Below are 19,855 nucleotides of genomic sequence, written 5' to 3' on the forward strand. Positions count from 1 at the left end.
GTGTCTCTGCCCACTCATCTCATAGTCTTCTCTCGGCTGTTGCAGTGGGGCCCCATTGGTGAGGGGGGGAGTGGCACTGGCTCCCCAGCCACCTGGCTGGGCTTTTTGTCAGGGTGAAGGGTGGGCCTTGGCTCCAAGAGAGGAATTGGGGAGAGGGAAGCGCAGCCAATTTGGCCTTTCTGCATTTGGTTTTAATTAATTGGAATTAATACGTATATCAAATCATTCCATAGTTCAAGGACATTCAAAATTGTACATTTACTACCACAATCCATCTCCACACATTCTTTTTCTATGTGGACCCCTTGATGTCATCACCTCTTTACCCCACCATCACCTCTGTGGGGCCCCCCTTCCCCCAAACCCTTATTCCACCTGCTGACTTTATAGTTTCATCAGCTCTCGTTTTCAGAAGCTAAAAAATGAAAACCAATAAGCTCAACTTCAAGAGGGTGACCCCCAATGATGTAACACTCCTGAGATGCACACGCAAAAACCAAGCATAACAATACAACCTCAGAATGCATAAGATTTTGGAAAACAGATCGGGTCCAGCATGAACCCCAGGGGGAATCTGCTGACAATCTGACCTATGCTCAACCCACCGATGCACTCACTCCATTTAGTGACCTCTTTCCTTCTGCCCCTCAATTGTGGCTAGAGGCACTTCATCCAAGGTTTCTTTCCTGTATAGTATCACCAATGTGGCATTTCTGTTTTGAACTGAATTTATTGTGAATCAGGTGAAGGTCTATGGAGCCGATCCTCATTTTACAGCCAACTCTCATAGACATTCTGCCTCAAGACCGTGCACCCCCCTCCCCCCAAACAAAACAAATCCTTTTCTCTGCTTGCCTGCTAACCCTGAGAGCATTGCCCTGGGAGAAGTCGCCTGGCCTGGCCTGGCCAGGTGAGGCTGCAGGACACCTGGCCTTGTAGCCCTTTGTGCAGATGTCTCACCCTTAGCACTGCCTCTGAGACCTGACCCCAGACTTGCCAGGAGCCCGTCTGCTTCACTGGGCTCCCTTGTCCCTGGCTGGGCTGCTGCCATGAGGCAGCACAGTCCTGGTTGGCCTTCCTGCTCCGGACTGGCCATCAGAGTGGCTGAGCCCCCCTGCCTTTCAGCTTCGAGAGCATGCAGCGGCTCTGCGACAAGTATAACCGGGCCATCGACAGCATCCACCAGCTGGTAGGTAGATCCACCTCGCCTCCCTGCAGCGTGCTTGGGCTGAGGTTGGGGTGGGAGGGGGTGTGCGGTGTGTATGTGTGTGTGTGTGTTGTTGTGTGGTGTGTGTTGTTGTTGCAGAGTGGACTGAGGCCCTGGTGTGACATTGGTGAGCTGTGTCTTGGGCACAGACCAGGCAGTATCCCTGGCAGATTCCGCACCATGCTGAGGGCCAGCATTTGAGTTGGTGCTATCAGTGTGCTGTGCCCATGAGGGACTCACCAGTTCATGTGGTAGTATCACCAGTGGGCATGGATGAGGTGGGCTGGCTCCCCGGGCCCAGAGTGTTGCTATCGCAGGCCAGGGTTCCCCAGCCTGCACCCCACACACGGGCGCACAGTGCTCACAGACCATGCACGCAGACACATTCTTTTTTACCAGGGCAGGCACACACGCAACACACACACACATACACACACACACTGTGTACTAGGGCGCAGGCAGGCATTGACCTCTCCTACCCCACAGTGGAAGGGGACCACGCAGCCCATGAAGCTCAACACGCGGCCGTGCACGGGGCTGCTGCGCCACATCCTGCAGCAGGTCTACAACCACTCGGTCAGCGACCCCGAGAAGCTCAACAACTACGAGCCCTTCTCGCCCGAGGTCTATGGTGAGACCTCCTTTGACCTGGTGGCGCAGATGATCGATGAAATCAAGATGACCGAGGATGACCTCTTTGTGGACCTGGGCAGTGGTGAGTTCCCGGGGGCTGGTGGGGAGGGGTGTCTCTGCTGGGGGCTGCCATCCCTCCTCATCTCCCTGAGACTCCGGCCTTCCTGGGTCCTACCTCCAAGCCGAGCACCCGTCTGCTTACATCCAGGTTTCCCTGACCCTATTCTGAGTTCTGCCCAAGTGAAGGACCTTTATTCAACGTCCTGGGGCGGGGACGGGCAGTCGCCTTGCTCTCCCTCCACACACAGCTGGACACCCTAGCCAGTGCTGAGGAGAGCCTCTGATGGAGCTCCTTTTGGGAGGCTCTGTCATCTGACAGGTGGCCCTGAAAGAAACTGTCACAGGGCAGGAGGGGTCATACGCCGCTGTCCAGCAGACATCGCTCTTTAACTGGACAGTCATGAACAAGCCTGGTGCTGCTGGCTGGAAGGTCCTGTGTTGAGCGGGTTACTCTTTGACCCTGGCCATGTCTGCATACCTTTGCAGAGAAGGTGGGCTGGAAGGGCAGCAAGCAACCTGTGAGGCTCGATGTTCCTTAAAGTCCCTGTTGGCCCCGAGCCAGCCCTCCTCTGCCCTGCCCAGCCCAGCCCTGTCCTGCCCTGCCCTGCCCTGCCCTGTCCAACCCTGTTTGGCCGCTCTGAGAGCACCAGTCTTCTCAGGACCCGAGGAAAATCCTGTCCCCGGCCTACCTGTTGGGCTGCCTCTCCAGAGCACCTTCTGCTCGGCCTGGGCTTGGGCACTGTTGTTAGGATGTCCACCTGGTCCCGGGTTAGCCTGGGTGCTACCTCCCTGCTTGTATGTATGTATGGAGCCTGTGTCCCGTGGAGTAGACACCAGGGGCTCTGCCCGAGACCCCGGCGCTGGCCACACCTCAGTGCTGCCGGGCCTGACTGAATTTCTCTGCTTGAAGGAGTGGGCCAGGTGGTGCTCCAGGTCGCCGCAGCCACCAACTGTAAGCATCACTACGGCGTCGAGAAAGCCGACATCCCAGCCAAGTACGCGGAGGTAAGTGGGGCGCAGCCCGGGGACTGTGGAGGCCCTGGAAGATCTTGGGGTGTTGTGGTGCTTAGGGTCTGGGGCGCAGGTGCCCGAGTGGTAACTGGAGGGGTGAGGCATGTTGGGAGGAGGAGGTGTGTGAGGGGCCATGGCTTCTCTTCCTTCCAGACGATGGACAGAGAGTTCAGGAAGTGGATGAAATGGTATGGAAAAAAGCATGCCGAATACACAGTGAGTGCCCTCCTCCGCCTGGCGCTCTGATGCCGACGGGAGCTCCTCCTTCACCCCCAGCCCCTTCCCTCCCTGCCCTCTGATGCCGACAGGCCCCGCCCTCCACCAGCACTACTATCCTCCCTGGGCTCTGACGGGAGCCCCCTGACTGTCCTCTCTGCCCTGCCTGCTGCGCTGACGAGAGCCCCTTCCACCTCTGCACCTGGTTAACTGTGGAGCCCCTGGTGCGGCTCCCTGGAGGCCGCCTGGTGTGGGCTCTTCCTGGGCGCCCCTCCGCGCCTTCTTGAAAGCTGCCCCTCCCCCAGGCCCTTGTGGCACCCCCTTCCCCAGGGCCCGCTCAGCCCTGCAAGGGCCTCCCTGGTGCTCCTCATCCTCAGTGCAGTCGAGGAGGTCAGGCACGGAGCTTTGCTGCCCTGCCCTGCCCTGGCTCTCAAGTCCTGGCCACCGGCGTCTCTCCCCCGCCTGTCTGTCTGCTTGGTGAGGCACCTGCTCCCAGCTCCTGCTCAGTGTTCTGGGTCTTCTCCGTGGGCTTGGCACGTGCTCGGGTACAAGCCTGTTAGCTCTGTGAGCGTTCTCTGGCTGGCTGTGCGGGCACCTTGCAGTGGGCTGGAGGGTTGGGTCCTCAAGGCTGACCCCTCACAGTCTGTACTGTCCTCAAGCTAGGCCCCCACGGGTCTTTCCACGTTCACTTCTGCAAATGTGGGCCTGGTGTTAGAGGAGTCACCTGGCCTGGCTGGCCAGCCAACTGGTGGTGAAGCAGGGCTGGGTGAGCCTGAGGGCAGATGGTCCTCTGTCCACGTGCCCCTCCTGGCCATGGCCTCCCTGCTGGCCTCCAGGACTCGGCATCAGAGTGTGAGGAAGACACCCACTCTGGGGTGCCCTGGCAATCAGATTGGTGACAGCATGATAGTGGGCTCACTTGGGACCACACCCTCCCTAGAGTGATGAGCACGTGGACAGCTTCTCCATCTCCCCCCCCCCCCATGTCACTCTGCATCCTGGGGCAGGGCCTGTAGCATGCTGGTGTCTGGGGCTCAGTGGACAGTCCCTGTGGAGGGAGCCCCATGGGGGCTCGGGCTCCCCTGCCTGCCCACCCTCTGCCAGCTCACCAGACCTGGGGCAGGCTCAGTGCACTGGGACCACTTTACCCATAGGAAGCTGACACACTGTCATGCCTCCCCCCCCCTCCCGTACCTCCAGCCTGTGCCTCTTGGGGTGGAGACTACAGTGGAGGGGCCTCTGGCTGGACTGGGTGCTTACAGTCCCCATCGCGTCCTTGAGAAGGTTGGGGGGCGGTCGTCTGCTCACGTGGCTGGGGACACCCATCCTGGGCCAGAGGCAGGAGGGGCAGTCTCCTAGCTGCTGTGGCAGACAGATGGGGCACCCTTGGGGGGTACTGGGGAGCCATCCCCGGGGCCCCGAGAAACTCCCTCGCAGGGTGGGGGCACTGAGAGGCCGGGTGAGAAAATTGTCTCTTTCTTCATTTCAGCTGGAAAGAGGCGACTTTCTCTCTGAAGAGTGGCGGGAGCGCATCGCCAACACGAGGTAGGAGATGGGACACAGCAGCGGGGCGGCCCTCAGGGCCATGTGTCGCCCTTCCCCCCTTCCCCCACTGGGGCTTAGTTCAGCCATCGGCTGCCAAGAGACACTGTTCTGAGGCTGGGCCACTGGCAGAGGTAACAGAGATGGGCTCTGGTCAGAGCTGTGAGGTTGGGCATCTCCTCCTACCTGCCATGTACTTACGCTCTGGACCCTACAGACCTGCCACCCCCTGGAGGCTCCCCCAATGCTGACTCCTCAGTTTAGGCTTCCTTCTCCAGTCTGGGCTCAGAGTTGTCCTTGCTCTTGTTGGTGCCACCTTGACTGGCTTTGGCATGTGAGAGGACAGTGGTCAAGCGTGCCCTCCCTCCAGCCAGGCTCCTATGTCAGAGCAGCCTTGGGCAGTTGTGGTGTCACTGGCTCCCGTGGATCAAGTGTCCTTGTGTCCAGGTGTGAGGTGCTTGCAGAGGTCGGGGACAGGGACCTGTGTGTCCAGTTCCTAATGCCCTTTGCTACACAGGCACCCTCAGCCGTGGTCCCTGAAGCCACCAGCTCCAGAGCTGGTCTAACTGAGAGCCTGGGGTGGCATGGGACTGCCCTCGTGGTCTGAGATGACACAGACCCAGAGGCTGGGTCCTTGCCTAGCAGAAGGCCCTGCTCCTCCTCCTCACCGACTGTGCCGAGAGCAGGAACAGTTCCCACAGACCTCGCTTCAGCTCGGTGACTGCAGTTCCTTCCCTGGACGGTCACCTGTCCTAAAGCGCCCTGTGTTTCTCCTGCCCATTTGCCCTTTCCTAGCCCCTTGGAACTTGCTCCTCGGGTAAATAAGAGTGCCCTTTGGACCTCCAGTAGTTGATCATTCTAAGGCATTTGCACCTCCCAGTGTTAGGTTCTCCAAGAGGCCTGCTCGCTGTTTGGCGTAGGAGGCTCCCTGTAAGGCGAGCGGGGTGACCACCAGCCGCTCTGTAGGAGAGCGGCGAGGCTGCCCACTCCTGTGAAGGTCTCCGTTTTGGAAAGCCTAGAGCAGCGGTTCTCAACCTGTTTGTCGGTGCCCCTTTGGGGGTCAAATGACCCTTTCACAGGTGTCACCCAATTCATCACAGTAGCAAAATGACAGTGATGCAGTAGCAATGGAAGTAATTGTATGGTTGGGGGTCCCCACCAGATGTGGAGCTTTATGGACGGATCGCCTAATTAGGAAGGTTGCGAGCCACTGGCCTAGAGGGTCTATCTGAGTGTACATTGACTTACTTGATGCCAGTCACGTTGGGGCTGTTTTCTGTTGGCTGAAAATTTAGCCTTGGAGTGGGGTGGGGGCGAGGGGGTTGAGTTTGCTCCCAGACCTGAAGGGTGACTGAGCATGGTAACCTTGGGGTTCCTCCAGTCTGTCCGACCAGCTAGCCTGGTCTCCTGTGTGACAGATGACTGAGCTCGAATGCACATCTCTCAGCCACTCGCCCCAGGGCCACCTTCTAATGAACCCCCTTTCAGGAGTCGGGCACTGTCTCAGGGTCGTTGGCACTGCTGTTTGTGTGGACCAGCTGCTACTGTGCATACTTAATGTCCTCCACTCTCATAGCCATTCCTCTCAATTGGAGAGACCACTTTACCCATCATGCTCTATGCCAGCAGCCAGCGTGCCTCTCCTCCCGCTAGTGGCCTGTGTGCTGGAACCCCCACCCCAGAGACCTTGCTCGGTGCCAGTGTGGGAGGAGGAGCCAAGTGGCATCTCCCAGAGAAGGCCAAGCCACAATTGGGGGTGCCCTTGCTCTGGTGACCTGGAAGAGCCCTTGAGGTCACAATGCTTTTGAAATGTTGAGGGCTCCCCTTGAAGGGGCCAGGCCTGGAAGGCAGCTTGCCTCACAGCATACCTGGTGGAGCCCCCATGACCTCTGGGTGAACTGGAAACTGTCCCTCTGGCACCCCCTCCCCCAGCTGCACCCAGGTTCCAGTCCCAGATACCTCTCAGGACACAGGCTAGGCTGCTCCCAGGGTGGCCAGTGGCTCAAAGATTCAGGAAGTTTCTTGAATGTTCTGTGTTGACAGCAGATTCAGGAAGCCCCTCAGAGCCCCATCTGAGCCTGAGGGTTGGTGAGACTTGTGGGGCGGGGTCTTGGCCACGGTGCTGGCCACCCTGTTTGCTGGCTTCCTGGCAGCCAAGGATGCATGGCCTAACTGATCTGAACATTGTTTTGCAGTGTTATATTTGTGAATAACTTTGCCTTTGGTCCTGAGGTGGATCACCAGCTGAAGGAGAGGTTTGCAAACATGAAGGAAGGTATGGTGTCTCTTCTTCACACCCAGCCCTAGCTGGGAGTGGGCAGTGGAAGGGAGGGAGGGAGGAAAGGATCTATCTGCCGCCTGGCTGCTGCTGACCTGGCCAGTGTAAAGCCAGCAACCGCTCGCAACACAGCCAGCCTGGTTGTCACCCAAGGAGGCAGCAACCCTACCTGGTGTCTCCAAGGGCAGGGTCTCTGGAACTCTCGGCCTTGGGGTGTCTCCTCAAGGCTCCCTTATTGCTGCTCCCCACCCACCACCCCTAGAGTTGTCAGCAGGGGGCCCAATGAGGCAAGACCCCCTGTCAGCCTTGGCTTGCAGGCTGTGAGGGAGGGTGGCTTATATGGAATTGAGTCTGCTCTGGGATGGGGCTTGGGTCCACACAGCCTACTTTGGCTTTGTCCCCAGTCCCCGTGCTTCCATCCTGCTCCTCCCGGGCTTTGCTAGGCCCTCGAGTGTTGGTGGGCAGGCGAGCGCTGTCTTGGATCTGACCCAGTCAGTGAGAATGTTCCAGAATGTGGTTGGAAGTGGCACTTGTGTCCTCTGTTGGTTGTGTCTTTACGTGCTTTTGCAGTGCTGTAGCCGGGCTTGGCCTCCTTCTGCCCGCTGCCAGGAGAACCCTGGCACTCAGAATACCTGGTTGAGCTCACAGGAAGGGCAGGAGCCTGCAGCAGGTGGCCCGGCTGGGGCTTCTCCAAATGTGACTGATGCAGACCCTGGCGTCCAGTGCCCTCTGTCTGGCCCTGGGCCCGAGAAAGGCCATCCAGGATGAGAGAGGGCTGTTGTCTGCTCGTGCACAGGCTTCTGAATGGCCTCTCGACCTGGTTCTGCCTGGGACTTGGTCATGTGTCTCTGGTCTCCTAGCCTGGAGGGAGGGGTGCCTGGCATGGCCAGTCCTGCCTGCAGTGCCATGGCCAGCTCCCAGTGACATTATACCCCATTACCTGCCCCAGGCCCTCTCACAGTGGCAGCGGCACCACATTATCTGTGACCCTGCCCGGATCAGCTGTCCCATCGGGGTGGTGGGGGTGGGGTGGGTGTTGTGGGCACTGCCTAGTCGGTGTGTTCATCTCTTGTCCCTCTTTCTGATGTCCAGTCAGAACCCAGGTGCCTTGGAGGCCAGCCACTTCTCTGCCTGTGACTGGGGAGGGACTTAAGGACCAAGGCCTGGGTGCCGGCGACGGTTGCCACAGGGTATGCCTGCAGCAGGGCTCCAGCCAGGGTGGGGACAGGTGCTGTGGATGTGCTCCTACACACCTGTAGGTGGACACATACTGAACTTGAGTGCAAGAGTGTGGAAGCCACATCCTGGCTACACAAGGATGGCAGATCCAGCCCCACGTCTGCCCAGAGACGAAGAGGCAGACTTCAGACCTGCCTCCATCCTCCACCCTCCTGTCACCAACAACCAGCCATCTCTCCCAGGACAACCTGTTCCTCTGCTGTGTTGTGTGTGGCAGTGGCCATACAGAACTCACAGACTGCTCACAATGATGGAGATCTATTTGGGAAGCTGGCAGTCAGCTTAGCTCAGGATCAGAAAACATGCAGGACCTCTTGTCAGCCGAGCCGGCAGCCGTGGCTCTCTGGTCCCGGGCTTTTGCTCTGCTCCTTCCACAGAGGGCACCCCACTCTGCTGCCAGTCTCTGACGCAAAGCAAGGTGCTCAGCTTTGCCTGGTCTTTAGTCCTGCAGCCACAGCTCTGCCTCCAGGTCTCGGTTGCACTTCACTCCTGGTGGCCGCTGGACAATGGCACAAGTGTACCAGCCCTCTCCCTGAGAGCTTCAGACACTCGATTTGCACATTCCCTCCGAATCATTTCCTCATACAAAGGAAACCAGAATCCTCACCACTGGAGCCGTAGGTAACATCAGACAGACAAGAGAGAAGATTGACATTGTCAAAGTTTTCATCAGCTCTCCTGCAAAGAACAAGGATGAGGTCCGCTGGGCAAATCCCCCACCCCCGCCCCCTGGAGCCTACTGGAAAAAGCAAAGAAGCTTTGAGGCCTCAGGTGTGCCTCACCCAAGCCATCTTTTCAGTTGTCCGGTCTGCAGGTGGAAGTTGGGCATTGAATAAAGAAGACTGAAGAAGAACCGCTTGTTTGCGTGGTGCTGGAGAAGCGTATACAAGGACCGCGGACTGCTGCCCAAAGGCTAACAAGTGTGTCCGGGAAGCAGTAGGACAGAGCGCTCCTTAGAAGTGAGGATGGCACCAGTTGGAAGGAGCCCTGCTGGTGTGGAGGTTGAAGTACTTGGCTCCGAACAGTGACCATAGGCCGAAACCCCTTAGCTGCAAGGACTTGGGGCGTGTTGTCAGGAGAGATCAGTCCCTGGAGAAGGACGTCCTGCTCGAGAATGTGGCTGCGTGGATGGGCTCCAAGCTAGGAACCCTTGTGAGGACAGCACTGGCCCGGGCGGGCAGTGTGCCCTGTGGGGAACACTGGGCTGCTCTGAGTCAGCGACTGGGCAGCACTTCACAACAATTGGGCATTGGGTGGGAATCCCAGAGCCTGCGAATAGCAGAACCATGCCAGGTCATTTCAGTGCCCCGCTCTGCTGTTGTGTGCTGAGTGTGTGTGTGTGTGTGTGTGTGTGTGTGTGCGTGTGTGCGTGTGTGTGTGTGAGAGAGAGAGAGTTTGTGTGCCGGTGTATGAGGGGGAAGTCTAAAACCTTGCTCCTCTGGTTGCCGTTCAGACAGGGCAGGACGCACGCTTGTGCCAAGAACACCCGGCTGAACTGTCTGATCTGCAGTTAGTTGGTTGCAGACAAGTTCTCTCTGACCTGCCTTGTCTGAGTCTCCTGAGGGGCCTCAGGAAAGAAAGCAGGCCTGAGCCGAGTGACACTGCCCTAGAGGATCAGCAGGGCTGAGTTTCAAGCCGAGTGGTCGCCTCAGTGGGTCCTGGCGACTGTTGACGGGTGGTCTCGACAGTCTCCTGGAGCACAGAGCATGGTTGCTGGGCTTGCCATGAAGTGTCAGGAGGACGGAGAAGCCCGCCGGTGAGGGGAGCCAGGAGAGTGGTGATCTGCCCGGATCTGCTCCCTCGAGAACAGGAGACAGAGATGAGGGTCGTCCTTCCGAGGAGCGCAGCACCAGGAAACCTTCCCCACCCACCCTGTGAGCCTCAAAGAACACACAGAAAGAAGATGATGCGAATTGTATTCCCTTAAGAAGGACTTTCTGTTTGCCCAAAGATTCAGGACGAAGAGAAGCCCCGGGGGCTGTTGTCTGCCCTGTGGGGGGGTCACCAGGAGTCCGAATCGACTCCACAGCAGTGGTTGGTTTGTTGTTTGTGAGAAAACTGCTCTTTTATGGGCGGTGTAAGCAAACCCCAAACCCTCCGCCACTAAGGCTGTGCTGGCTCTCAGTTCCCCGAATGACACAGGGGGCCTCGTGGGCTGTATACCTCTGGAGCCTCGCAGCTCTCCCATGGAGGGGCTGGGGGCTAGAATCACAGACTTTACAGCCAGCAGTTCAGCGCCCCGCCCCCCCCATGCTGCCTTCAGAAGCCAGTCACTCAGGTCAGCGTCCCTGTGTGGCCCTGGAAGCACCCAGTTGGGGCTGCAGGAGACTACCTGTGTGATCTTAGAGCACAGTCAGTTATAATATAATTGCCCGGGGCGTGGGGGTGGCAGAGTGGGTAATTTTTTTCTCCTGAAAATGGGGTGACCAGATAAGTGTGGGGACCTGTGTGCTAAGTGGAGGGTACAAGAGGAACAGGAAGGTGAAGAGCTGCTGCTTTTGCTTCTTCCGATTGTATAGTTGTGCGTTTGACTTCCGGATGGTCACATGTGGATCCTTTAGACTCTCAGAACTTAGCAGCGAGAAATCTGGCCCTGCCGCTGTTGGCGTGCTCACTGACACGGTGTCTTCTCCAGCGTGTGTGAGAAACCTCCCTCCAGGCTCGTGGCTCCCACTGCAGGGGGTGCTGGGGACATCCGGGGCCCTGAGGGACCTCGAGCATGCTGGGTATTCACCTCCCACCGGCAGAGGGCAGCTCCCCGGTAACCTAGCTGGTCACCTGCCTGGCAGTGGGCCACTCCCACAGCAGTGATCACAAGCAGGCGCCCAGGGCCTTGCTGGTGTCGCTCTCCTCGAGGCTCTGGGCTCTGCAGCAGGGCCACGTTAGTGTGGAGCTGGTGGAGGGAGACCCCTCCCAGCCCTGTCTACAGAAACTGCAGGGCACACAGGGCTGCCTCTTTCCCTGTGTCCCTGTTGCCAGGGGTCAGGGCCACACAAGCACGCAGGCCATCAGCCTGTCCTGCCCTGGGCACTCTGCACAGGGATTAAGGACAGGGGGGCTCCCAGTTTGAGGAGGAGACCCGCCTGCTGGGCGAGCTGTCGCTCCTGCCCTCCCACCCTTGCTCGGACCTTGACCTCTTGCAGCTAATGGAGTGGGTCCATGTTAGAACATGTACGTGTGAATGTGTGAGGACGTGTATGTTAGAGGTATGTGAGCCACCTGAGTCCTGTGTGAGGGGGTGTGTGTGTGTATATATGTATGCGCCGCATGTGAGTGACCTGTGTCCCTGAAGTCTTGTGAGGCCGTGGGTGTGTGCATACATGTTAGTACATGTATGTGTGAGCAGCCTGTGTCCCTGTGTGTGGGTGTGGGTGGGCGCACACGTACTTCCTAAGAACTGCACTAATGAGCGCTTGTCTTTCAGGTGGCAGAATCGTGTCCTCAAAACCCTTTGCACCTCTAAACTTCAGAATAAACAGTAGAAACTTGAGTGGTAAGGAGCGGGGACCTCCCTGCCTTTAATGGAACTTAAAGCTGATGTCTATTAGCTAGCACCAGGTTTCCCACCGGCCCCTGCTGAGGGGGGTGTCCTGGGCACTGTGGGGCTTAGCAGCACCCATGGTCCCAGCCACTGCATGCCAGTAGCACCCCTCCCCTCGCTGTAACCACTGGTGTCCTCAGGCATGGCCCAGAGTCCCCTGAGGCTGGACGGCCTGGGTGATGGCTGCTTTAGAGCAAAGCTGGCGGTGCTGCTGAGAGTCTGCGTGACCCAAGTGGGCTGCCACGATGGGCAGTCCCTGTCACTAGCCACCTGGGGGCCAGGGAAAGCAAATGTATTCTTAGTGGCACGGCCGGTGGTCACCTGCTTCTGCCAGGGGCTTTGGTTGTGCTGGAGGACACTGCTGTAGTCATTTTAGGTGTGGGGGACGGGGGTACTTTGAGGCTGGGACCCTCCAGGAAAGGCCTGGCCGCAGCCCACCGCCCTGTCTGCAGACATCGGCACCATCATGCGCGTCGTGGAGCTGTCGCCCCTGAAGGGCTCCGTCTCCTGGACAGGGAAGCCGGTCTCCTACTACCTGCACACCATCGACCGGACCATAGTGAGTTCACTCGGGTCACCCTCAGAAGGGGCTGTCCAGAGGGCTGGCACTCTGGCCACCAAGACCTGGGACTCAGTGGGACCCAGGCCATTGCGAGTTTCCCGGTGGATCTGGGGACTGACTGCTGACAACATTCTTGTTTTCCCCTCTCCTTATTTTTTAGCTTGAAAACTATTTTTCTAGTCTGAAAAATCCAAAACTCAGGGTAAGTGTTTCATGGTTTTACAGCATGGGTGGTGGGTGTTTTCAGGGGAACCTGGCCAAGTACGGCATGGTGGGAGCTCTGCTGTGCCTCCTCCCCCTGAGGCAGGACCCCCCTCCCCCCAAAAAAGGGACCCACCAGCCTACATTCTTAGGGACTAGAGATGGTTGGAACTCTGGGGCCTGGGTAGGTTGAGCTGTGGAGTGTGTGTGAGTGAGTGTGACAGAGGGCGGGGAGGGGTGTTTGGAATGCCCCGACTTTGGAACACGGGCAGCTCCAGCCCTGTGACAGGCGTGCACCAGGGGGACCTGCCTGCTGCAGTGGCCATGGGCTGCTGTGGCTCTGTGGACCCGGGCTCCCAGGGTGGCTGCATGTCTGAGTGCTGCTGCTGCTCTGGGGAGAACAGGACCAGAGTTTCCTGAGAGAGGTGTCCTGGCCTCCCCCTCCTGCCACCCAGCACCGTTCTGCCCCAGCGGGTCTGGCTGTTGTTGAAAGAGAGCAGCAAGCCTGATGGACAGGAAACCACTGTGGGGGCCCAGTGCTCTGCACCACAGGGTGGCAGCATTCTGCACCTGGTGGGGTGGGGGCAGAGTCTGCCTGAGCATGATAGGGGCTTCTGTAGAGGTGTGAGCTTGTGATGGGGGTGTCTCAGGGGTGAACGCCTGCCCCCTGTGGCTTCACTGTGCAGTGCAGCACTCTGGCATTGCCCACCCTACTCAGAGTCCATGGGAGTCCATGGTGGCTTCAACATCTTCACAGGGAAAAGGAGGGAAGGGCGGGCAGGAAGCTGTTTTTTGGCAGGGTCAAGGAGCCATCACTGGGTTTCCCCTTTTCAGGAGGAACAAGAGGCAGCTAGGCGCCGGCAGCAGCGGGAGAACAAGAGCAACACAACCACGCCCACCAAGGTCCCAGAGAGCAAGGCAGCCGCCCCTGCCGACACGCCCATGGTACTGGCCAGCCCCGCACCACCCCCCAGTCCCTGTGCAGAGCTGCCAGCCCAGCGCTGACTGCCGCCCCTGCTCTGCAGGACTCTGGTGCCGAGGACGACAAAGCCGGGGCCACCACTGTCAAAAAGCCATCGCCCTCCAAAGCCCGCAAGAAGAAGCTGAACAAGAAGGGCCGGAAGATGGCTGGCCGCAAGCGCGGGCGCCCCAAGAAGATGAGCACTGCGAACCCCGAGCGCCGGCCCAAGAAGAGCCAGAGCCCACTGGACCTCCTGCCTGCACAGAGCACGCCCCAGACCGCCCCGCCCTCGCCTCAGGGTGCGCAGTGGGGGGGCACCCAGGGAGGCCCCACCCCCGGTGCTTGACATGTGGTGTCCCCAGGACATGGAGAGGGGGCCCTAGTGGCACAAACCTCCAGCCACTCCAGTGGAGAAAAAAGAGGCTTTTAAAAAAACAGTTACAGTCTCCTGTGCGAAGTATTCTCTGCTCTACAAGGTTGCTGTGGGTCAGAGTCACGTTGGTAGGAGTGAGTTTGGAGCATGGGGCACAGGCAGTTGAGCCTGGAGTGCTGCAGGCTGGAAGGTTGGGGATACAGCGCCGCGTCTGGGTCTGCAGCCTGGACAGCGGGGCCCCAAGCAGCCAGGAAAGAGCCCGAGTGGTGTGAGCCTCCTTTCTGAGCAGGAGCCCTGCTTGGCACATGCATGCATGCGCGCGTCTGTGCACGTGCGGACGGGCTCTGACCCATGCCTGCTGTCTCCCCGCACAGATGCGTACAAGTCACCTCACAGCCCCTTCTTCCAGCTACCTCCGGCCGTGCAGCGGCACGCGTCCAGCCCGTTGCTGGCGGCACCGATCCCGCCAGCGCTGCAGAAGCTGCTAGGTGAGGCCGCTTTCCGAGCTGGCCTCTAGAGCTGTACAGGGGGGCTGGGCCAAGCCAGCTGGTGGGGGGGCCTGAGCTGCTTGCCGAGGGCTGGGCTGCAACCCAAGTGGAAGGTAGACTCGTCAGGCAGCAAGGGTGGCATCGTGGCAGGGCGCCAAGGGGCCGCTGGCTTGGTGCTATGTGGGGAGGGTGCTGAGTGTCTGCTGGCCGGCTACATTGTGGAGGGTGTAAGGCCCCGGTAGTGGTGACCTACCCAGAGTCCTTGAGGAGGAAGTCCTGGTGGGGTGCTACTGAAGGGTGAGGTGAGGGCACCTGAGCATGCTTGCAAAGTGCTTTGCTGTGTGGGGGTGGGCTCTAGAGGGCCCCTTTGTGGAGCTGCTTGGGCTGGTGTATTGCGGGAGGGCGTTCATGGGCCCGCTAGCCCGTGCTGCGTGTGCATGTGTTGGGAGTGCTCTGCTCTAGAACTCATTGCTCCCCCTGAGCAGAGTCCTTCAAGATCCAGTACCTGCAATTCCTGGCGTACACCAAGACACCGCAATACAAGGCCAACCTGCAGCAGTTGCTGGACCAGGAGAAGGTGAGGCTCACCTGCCTGGGTTGCCCTCCCCCTCAACTCTCAAACCATGACCACCTGACTCGTGTAAGCATCTGACAGACCCCCCTGTGTCTCCAAGGGGCTGCATGACGTGTGGGGCAGTGGAGACAGTGTTCATCCTGTCCACAGTGTGCCTTCACCCAACAGACAGTGCCTCTCTGTGGCATTGCTGGCTGGGGAACAGGACCAGGACCGTCCTGGGGTGGGACTTCGGGTGTTTGTGTGACATCACATACCCATATCAGCCTGAGGTTCCAGGCCATCTGTGGTGCCCTGGCTGGCCTGTGGCTCTGCATGGGCTCTGCAAGTGGACGTGTCTTTAGAACTGCTGGCCTCGGGCGGTCGGGCGGACTGGTGGGGGCGTTTGTGAGGCCCTCTGAAAGTTAGTGCTGCTGTCGGCCGCAGGAGAAGAACAGCCAGCTGCTGGGCGCTGCACGGCAGCTCCTCAGCCACTGCCAGGCCCAGAAGGAGGAGATCCGACGGCTTTTCCAGCAGAAGCTAGACGAGGTGCGTACCCAGCTTTAAGCGGCGGGGCTCAGGAAGGGGCATTGGGGGAGCCGCCCTCCCCCATCCCCGGGAGGCTGTGAGGGAAGTCAGTCTTGGCTCTTCTGTGAGAACCCCCCTGGGGAGGCCCCTCATGTGGCCGACCTGTGTTCCCTGTCCGTCCCCAGCTGGGCGTCAAGGCGCTGACCTACCATGACCTGATCCAAGCACAGAAAGAGATCTCTGCACACAACCAGCAGCTCAAGGAGCAGACGGAGCAGCTGGAGAAGGACAACCGGGCGCTGCAGGGCCAGAGCCTGCAACTGGTGCGTGGGCCGGGTGGGGTAGGGAGGACCAGCCTCCTGGCCAAGTGCAGCCGGTGCCGGTTCCCTTGGCTCTGTGGGTGCCGTACATCTGAAAGCAGGGTTACCTGTTCAGTAGTGCAGGTTGCCTGACACAGTGCCTGCCCTGCCCCCAGCTCAAGGCCCGCTGTGAGGAGCTGCAGCTGGACTGGCCCACCCTGTCCCTGGAGAAGCTGCTGAAGGAGAAGCAGGCCCTCAAGAGCCAGATCTCAGAGAAGCAGCGGCGCTGCCTGGAGCTGCAGGTGGGTGGTGCTCACAATGGGTTAGGGGTACTGAGGGTCAGAGGCTTAGGCCCCCTGCTCCTCTTGACCTCAGTAGTATGACAAAAATCTCAGCCCCACTGCCATCAAGGCTGTCCTTACTTGAGTCGTGGCCACTCTGTGGGGTGTAAATCTCGGCGAGGGCACAGTGCAGTTGGTGGACTTGAACCATGTCCCTTATGGTTAGCAGCTTCCTGATCGTGTCAGAGAGCGGAGCCCTGATAACAGACAGGGTCAAAGCCACAAGCAGTTCAGCCTGCAGTCCCCTCCCTCTGCAGAGCTGGCTCTGGGACGGGGAAGGACACCCTTGGGCACTGTGGGGCACTTGGCTGGTTCTGTGGCTGGGGTTGGGGTGCCTGGGGGGCGGCACTCCTCCTCTGACTTTGCTCCCTCGCAGATCAGCATCGTGGAGCTGGAGAAGAGCCAGCGGCAGCAGGAGCTCCTGCAGCTCAAGTCATACTTGCCTGCGGATGAGGCACCGGTCGGGCAGCTGCGAGGAAAGGGTGCGCCGGGCCGGGAGCCTGAGACCGAGCCGGGCCGCCACCCCCTGGAGCTGGACTGCGCCCGGTTCTCGCTGCCGCCCTTGAGCAGCCTGAGCCCTGAGCTCTCCATGAATGGCCACGGGGCAGGCTACGAGCTGCACAGCACCCTCAGCCGGTCCTCCTCCAAGCAGAACACACCGCAGTACTTGGCCTCAGCCCTGGACCAGGAGGTGGTGCCCTGCACGCCCGGCCATGGGGCCCGGGCCCGAGGGGACAAGCTGGCCAGCCTGGCCCTGCCCGACTACACGCGCCTCTCCCCAGCCAAGATCGTGCTGCGGCGCCACCTCGGCCAGGACCCCGCTGCCCATGGGAGGGGGGCTGCCGGCGAGCTGCCTCCACGGTAAGGCCTGAGTAGGGCACGTGGGGGTGCGGTGGCTGGGTCCAGCTGGGCTGCTTACCAGGCTGCCGGGAACAGAGTAACACTGCTCTGGTCATTGCAGCTCGGAGCACATCCGGGAGAACGGCCTCAGCTACCACAGCCCCGGAACCACAGGCAGTGCCAGACTGAGCCCGCAGGACCCCCGGCCCGCGTCTCCCATGGTCTCGCAGATGGCAGGGGAGAAGGTGTGCTCAGCTCTGCATGCACTGCAGGCTGCGGGGGTGGGTACTGCCTGGGTGGCGGGGCTAGGGCTGCGGGCATGTGCGCATGACCGGTCTGCCCCAGGGCCTGAAGGAGCGCTCCTATGGCAGTGGCGGCGAGCCCATCACCAGCCTGCCCGTCAGCATCCCGCTCAGCACCGTGCAGCCCAACAAACTTCCCGTCAGCATCCCCCTGGCCAGTGTGGTGCTGCCCAGCCGGGCCGAGCGGGCGGTGAGTGCTGCCCTACCCTTCACCCTGATGGGCCTTTCCCTCCTGGGCCCGAGCCCCTCTCAGAAGCTCCCCTCCCTCACTGAAGCCCATTCTGCTGAGGCAAACATGGTGCTAGGGCGTGTGGGGTTAAGTGGGGGCGGGGGTGGTCCCCAGAATGACTGGGTGTGTAGCCCCCTCTGCGCCTGAGGAGAGCCTCCTGTCCGGCACCCTCCACCCCTACCCTACCTCCCGCTGTGGCCTGCACATCTCCACGCGCACTTGCACACACAGACTTGCACACTTGCTACTTCCTCACCACACACACACCCCAACTCCTCTCCACTCTGCCACGCCTCTTGGCCAGAGCAAGTGGTCTGCCTGCTCAGAACCTCCTGGGGCCAGCCCTCACGTCCAGACCCCTGAGAAACCGCAGAGCTCATCTCCGGCCACTCAGGCCTCTAGCAGCCTCCCTCCCCTGGGCCTCCCATTGGGCCTGCATCTACCCAACATCCACCCCCCTTGGTGTGACGCCCAGGCTCTCCCCCAACAGAGGAACACACCCAGCCCCGTGCACCTGAGCCGAGACGCTTCCACCTTTGACAAGCAGATTGGTGCTAATGCCCATGGTGCCGCGAGCAGCGCGGCCACAAGCAGAGGCCTGGGACTGGCTGCTGCAGGTAGGCTCTGCTCCTGCCCTGGCTCTGCGAAGACTGTGGCCTCTGGAGCCTCTGGGATCAATGTGATGGACATGCCCCAATGCACAGAGCCCCTCTCCTTAGCCGGCGCTGTTTCCACCCCCGCTCCCCACTCTCCCACGAAGAGCTTGCCTCTAGGACAGTGGTTCTCTCAACCAGTTGGTCGTGACCCCTTTTGGAGTCGAATGAGCCTTTCACAGGGGTTACCCGAGTCATCACAGTAGCAGAATGACAGTTATGAAGTTGCAACGAAAGTAATGTTATCGTTGGGGAGGGGCACCACCACATGAGGAACTGTATGAAAGGGTCTTGGCATTAGGAAGGTTGAGAACCACTGCTTCAAGACCACAGCTGCACACTAGGGTGCACAGAGCCCCTCTCATTTACTGGCTCTGCCCCTGTCCCCGCGCTGTATGGCTCGCTTTCACCGCCATGTCTGCGGTCCGCGCTGACCCCTGAGCTGCACTGTTGTTGAGGCACCAGCCCCACCGCGCGGCGCGGAACATTCTGCTTAAACAAATCTTGACCAAGCCACTTGTCCCTCTCACAGGCTTCTGCGCAGGCGCGGTGGCTGTCAGCGGGGCCCTGGCAGGCAGCCCTGCACCCCTGGTGTCAGCGCCCGAGCCCGCCACGTTCGATGAGTCCTCGGGCTCCGGCAGCCTGTTCGCCACCATGAGCTCACGCAGCTCCACCCCGCAGCACCCCTCCCTGTTGGCCCAGGCCCGAGGCTCCGGCCCGGCCTCCCCTGCCCACCAGCTCACAGCAAGCCCCCGGCTCGGGGGCCCTCCCCAGGGCCTGCTCACGGATGCCACCGGCGACACAGGCTTCTCTGACCCGGAGAGTGAGGCCAAGCGCAGGATTGTCTTTACCGTGGTGGCCGGCACAGGCGGTGCCCGGCCCTCGCCCTCCAGCAGGCATAGCCCCCTGGCCACCGGCCGTGGGGAAAGTGGGCAGGGCCATGGGCAGGACAGCCGCAAGCGGGGTCGCAGGAAGCGCTCGTCAACTGGCACTCCCAGTCTGAGCTCCGCCGTGTCCCCCAAGCGCCGGGCCCCCTCCTCCGTTGCTGGGCTCTTCACACAGTCCTCAGGGTCCCCCCTGAATCTCAACTCCATGGTGAGTGGCGTGGGCAGATCTTGGGTGGGGGGGTGGAGTTCAGAGTGGATGTGGGAGGGAAGGGAGGCAACCAGGGTCTGAGTAAAGTAGCCCTGGACACTGGTGGGCAGGCCCTCGGGGGCTCCCTGCTGCCAGGCAAGCCACTGCCTGCCCTTCCTCTCAGGTCAGCAACATCAACCAGCCCCTGGCCATCACAGCCATCTCCTCCCCCGAGCATTCCCTGAAGAGCTCGCCGGCCCCCTGCCAGGACCCCGACCAGCCACCTGTACTCAAGAAAGAGAGGCCGCTGGGCCCGAGCAGCGGGGCCCACTACTCCCCGCTGACATCCGACGAGGAGCCGGGCTCGGAGGACGAGCCTGGCAGTGCCAGGCAAGCAGGGCTCAGCCACCACCCTGGGTGGGAAGGAGGGTGCCCTGCAGCTCTGTGAGGACCCAGCCCCCCCACAGAACCCCCTGCTTGCACCTGTCCCTACCCCTGACCTGGAGTGAGGGTCCCTGGAGCAGTTCCCCCTTTGCGTTCCAAGGCAGCTCCCAGGAAGGTAGGCCAGGGCCAGAGAAACTGTACTCGTGTCCCCTGCCTCCCGCCCGTACTTCCCGGGGCAGGCAACCTGCCCTAACCTGGTAGAGGGTCACATGGTGGTGTCTCCGACTGGCTCATGGGGACAAAGGTGGGCGGGCTTCTTGGGTGCTGCTCATTGGCAGGC

General features: G+C 60.4%; 1 protein-coding gene across 4 annotated transcripts in view; it reads left to right on the forward strand.

Annotated features, from left to right (window-relative positions):
- DOT1L (DOT1 like histone lysine methyltransferase) overlaps positions 1-19,855 on the forward strand; it is a 46,669-nt gene that overhangs the window by 21,599 nt on the left and 5,215 nt on the right. For 2 of the 4 annotated variants that reach the window (XM_075544719.1, XM_075544715.1), the window contains exons 4-25: positions 1,126-1,189; positions 1,694-1,922; positions 2,811-2,905; positions 3,065-3,127; positions 4,617-4,672; positions 6,865-6,944; positions 11,611-11,679; positions 12,180-12,286; positions 12,450-12,491; positions 13,325-13,435; positions 13,516-13,750; positions 14,199-14,312; positions 14,798-14,889; positions 15,313-15,414; positions 15,579-15,716; positions 15,869-15,994; positions 16,410-16,894; positions 16,995-17,118; positions 17,219-17,365; positions 17,895-18,021; positions 18,590-19,152; positions 19,316-19,521. In XM_075544719.1, the coding sequence (XP_075400834.1) occupies positions 1,126-1,189; positions 1,694-1,922; positions 2,811-2,905; positions 3,065-3,127; positions 4,617-4,672; positions 6,865-6,944; positions 11,611-11,679; positions 12,180-12,286; positions 12,450-12,491; positions 13,325-13,435; positions 13,516-13,750; positions 14,199-14,312; positions 14,798-14,889; positions 15,313-15,414; positions 15,579-15,716; positions 15,869-15,994; positions 16,410-16,894; positions 16,995-17,118; positions 17,219-17,365; positions 17,895-18,021; positions 18,590-19,152; positions 19,316-19,521 (3,375 nt within the window). Of the gene's footprint in view, positions 1-1,125; positions 1,190-1,693; positions 1,923-2,810; positions 2,906-3,064; positions 3,128-3,174; positions 3,605-4,616; positions 4,673-6,864; positions 6,945-11,610; positions 11,680-12,179; positions 12,287-12,449; positions 12,492-13,324; positions 13,436-13,515; positions 13,751-14,198; positions 14,313-14,797; positions 14,890-15,312; positions 15,415-15,578; positions 15,717-15,868; positions 15,995-16,409; positions 16,895-16,994; positions 17,119-17,218; positions 17,366-17,879; positions 18,022-18,589; positions 19,153-19,315; positions 19,522-19,855 lie in introns of those variants that run through there. The other 2 variants (XM_075544711.1, XM_075544717.1) reach the window with 2 other exon arrangements.

Source organism: Tenrec ecaudatus, chromosome 1, assembly GCF_050624435.1.
Source record: "Tenrec ecaudatus isolate mTenEca1 chromosome 1, mTenEca1.hap1, whole genome shotgun sequence".
NCBI classification, from domain to species: Eukaryota; Metazoa; Chordata; class Mammalia; order Afrosoricida; family Tenrecidae; genus Tenrec; species Tenrec ecaudatus.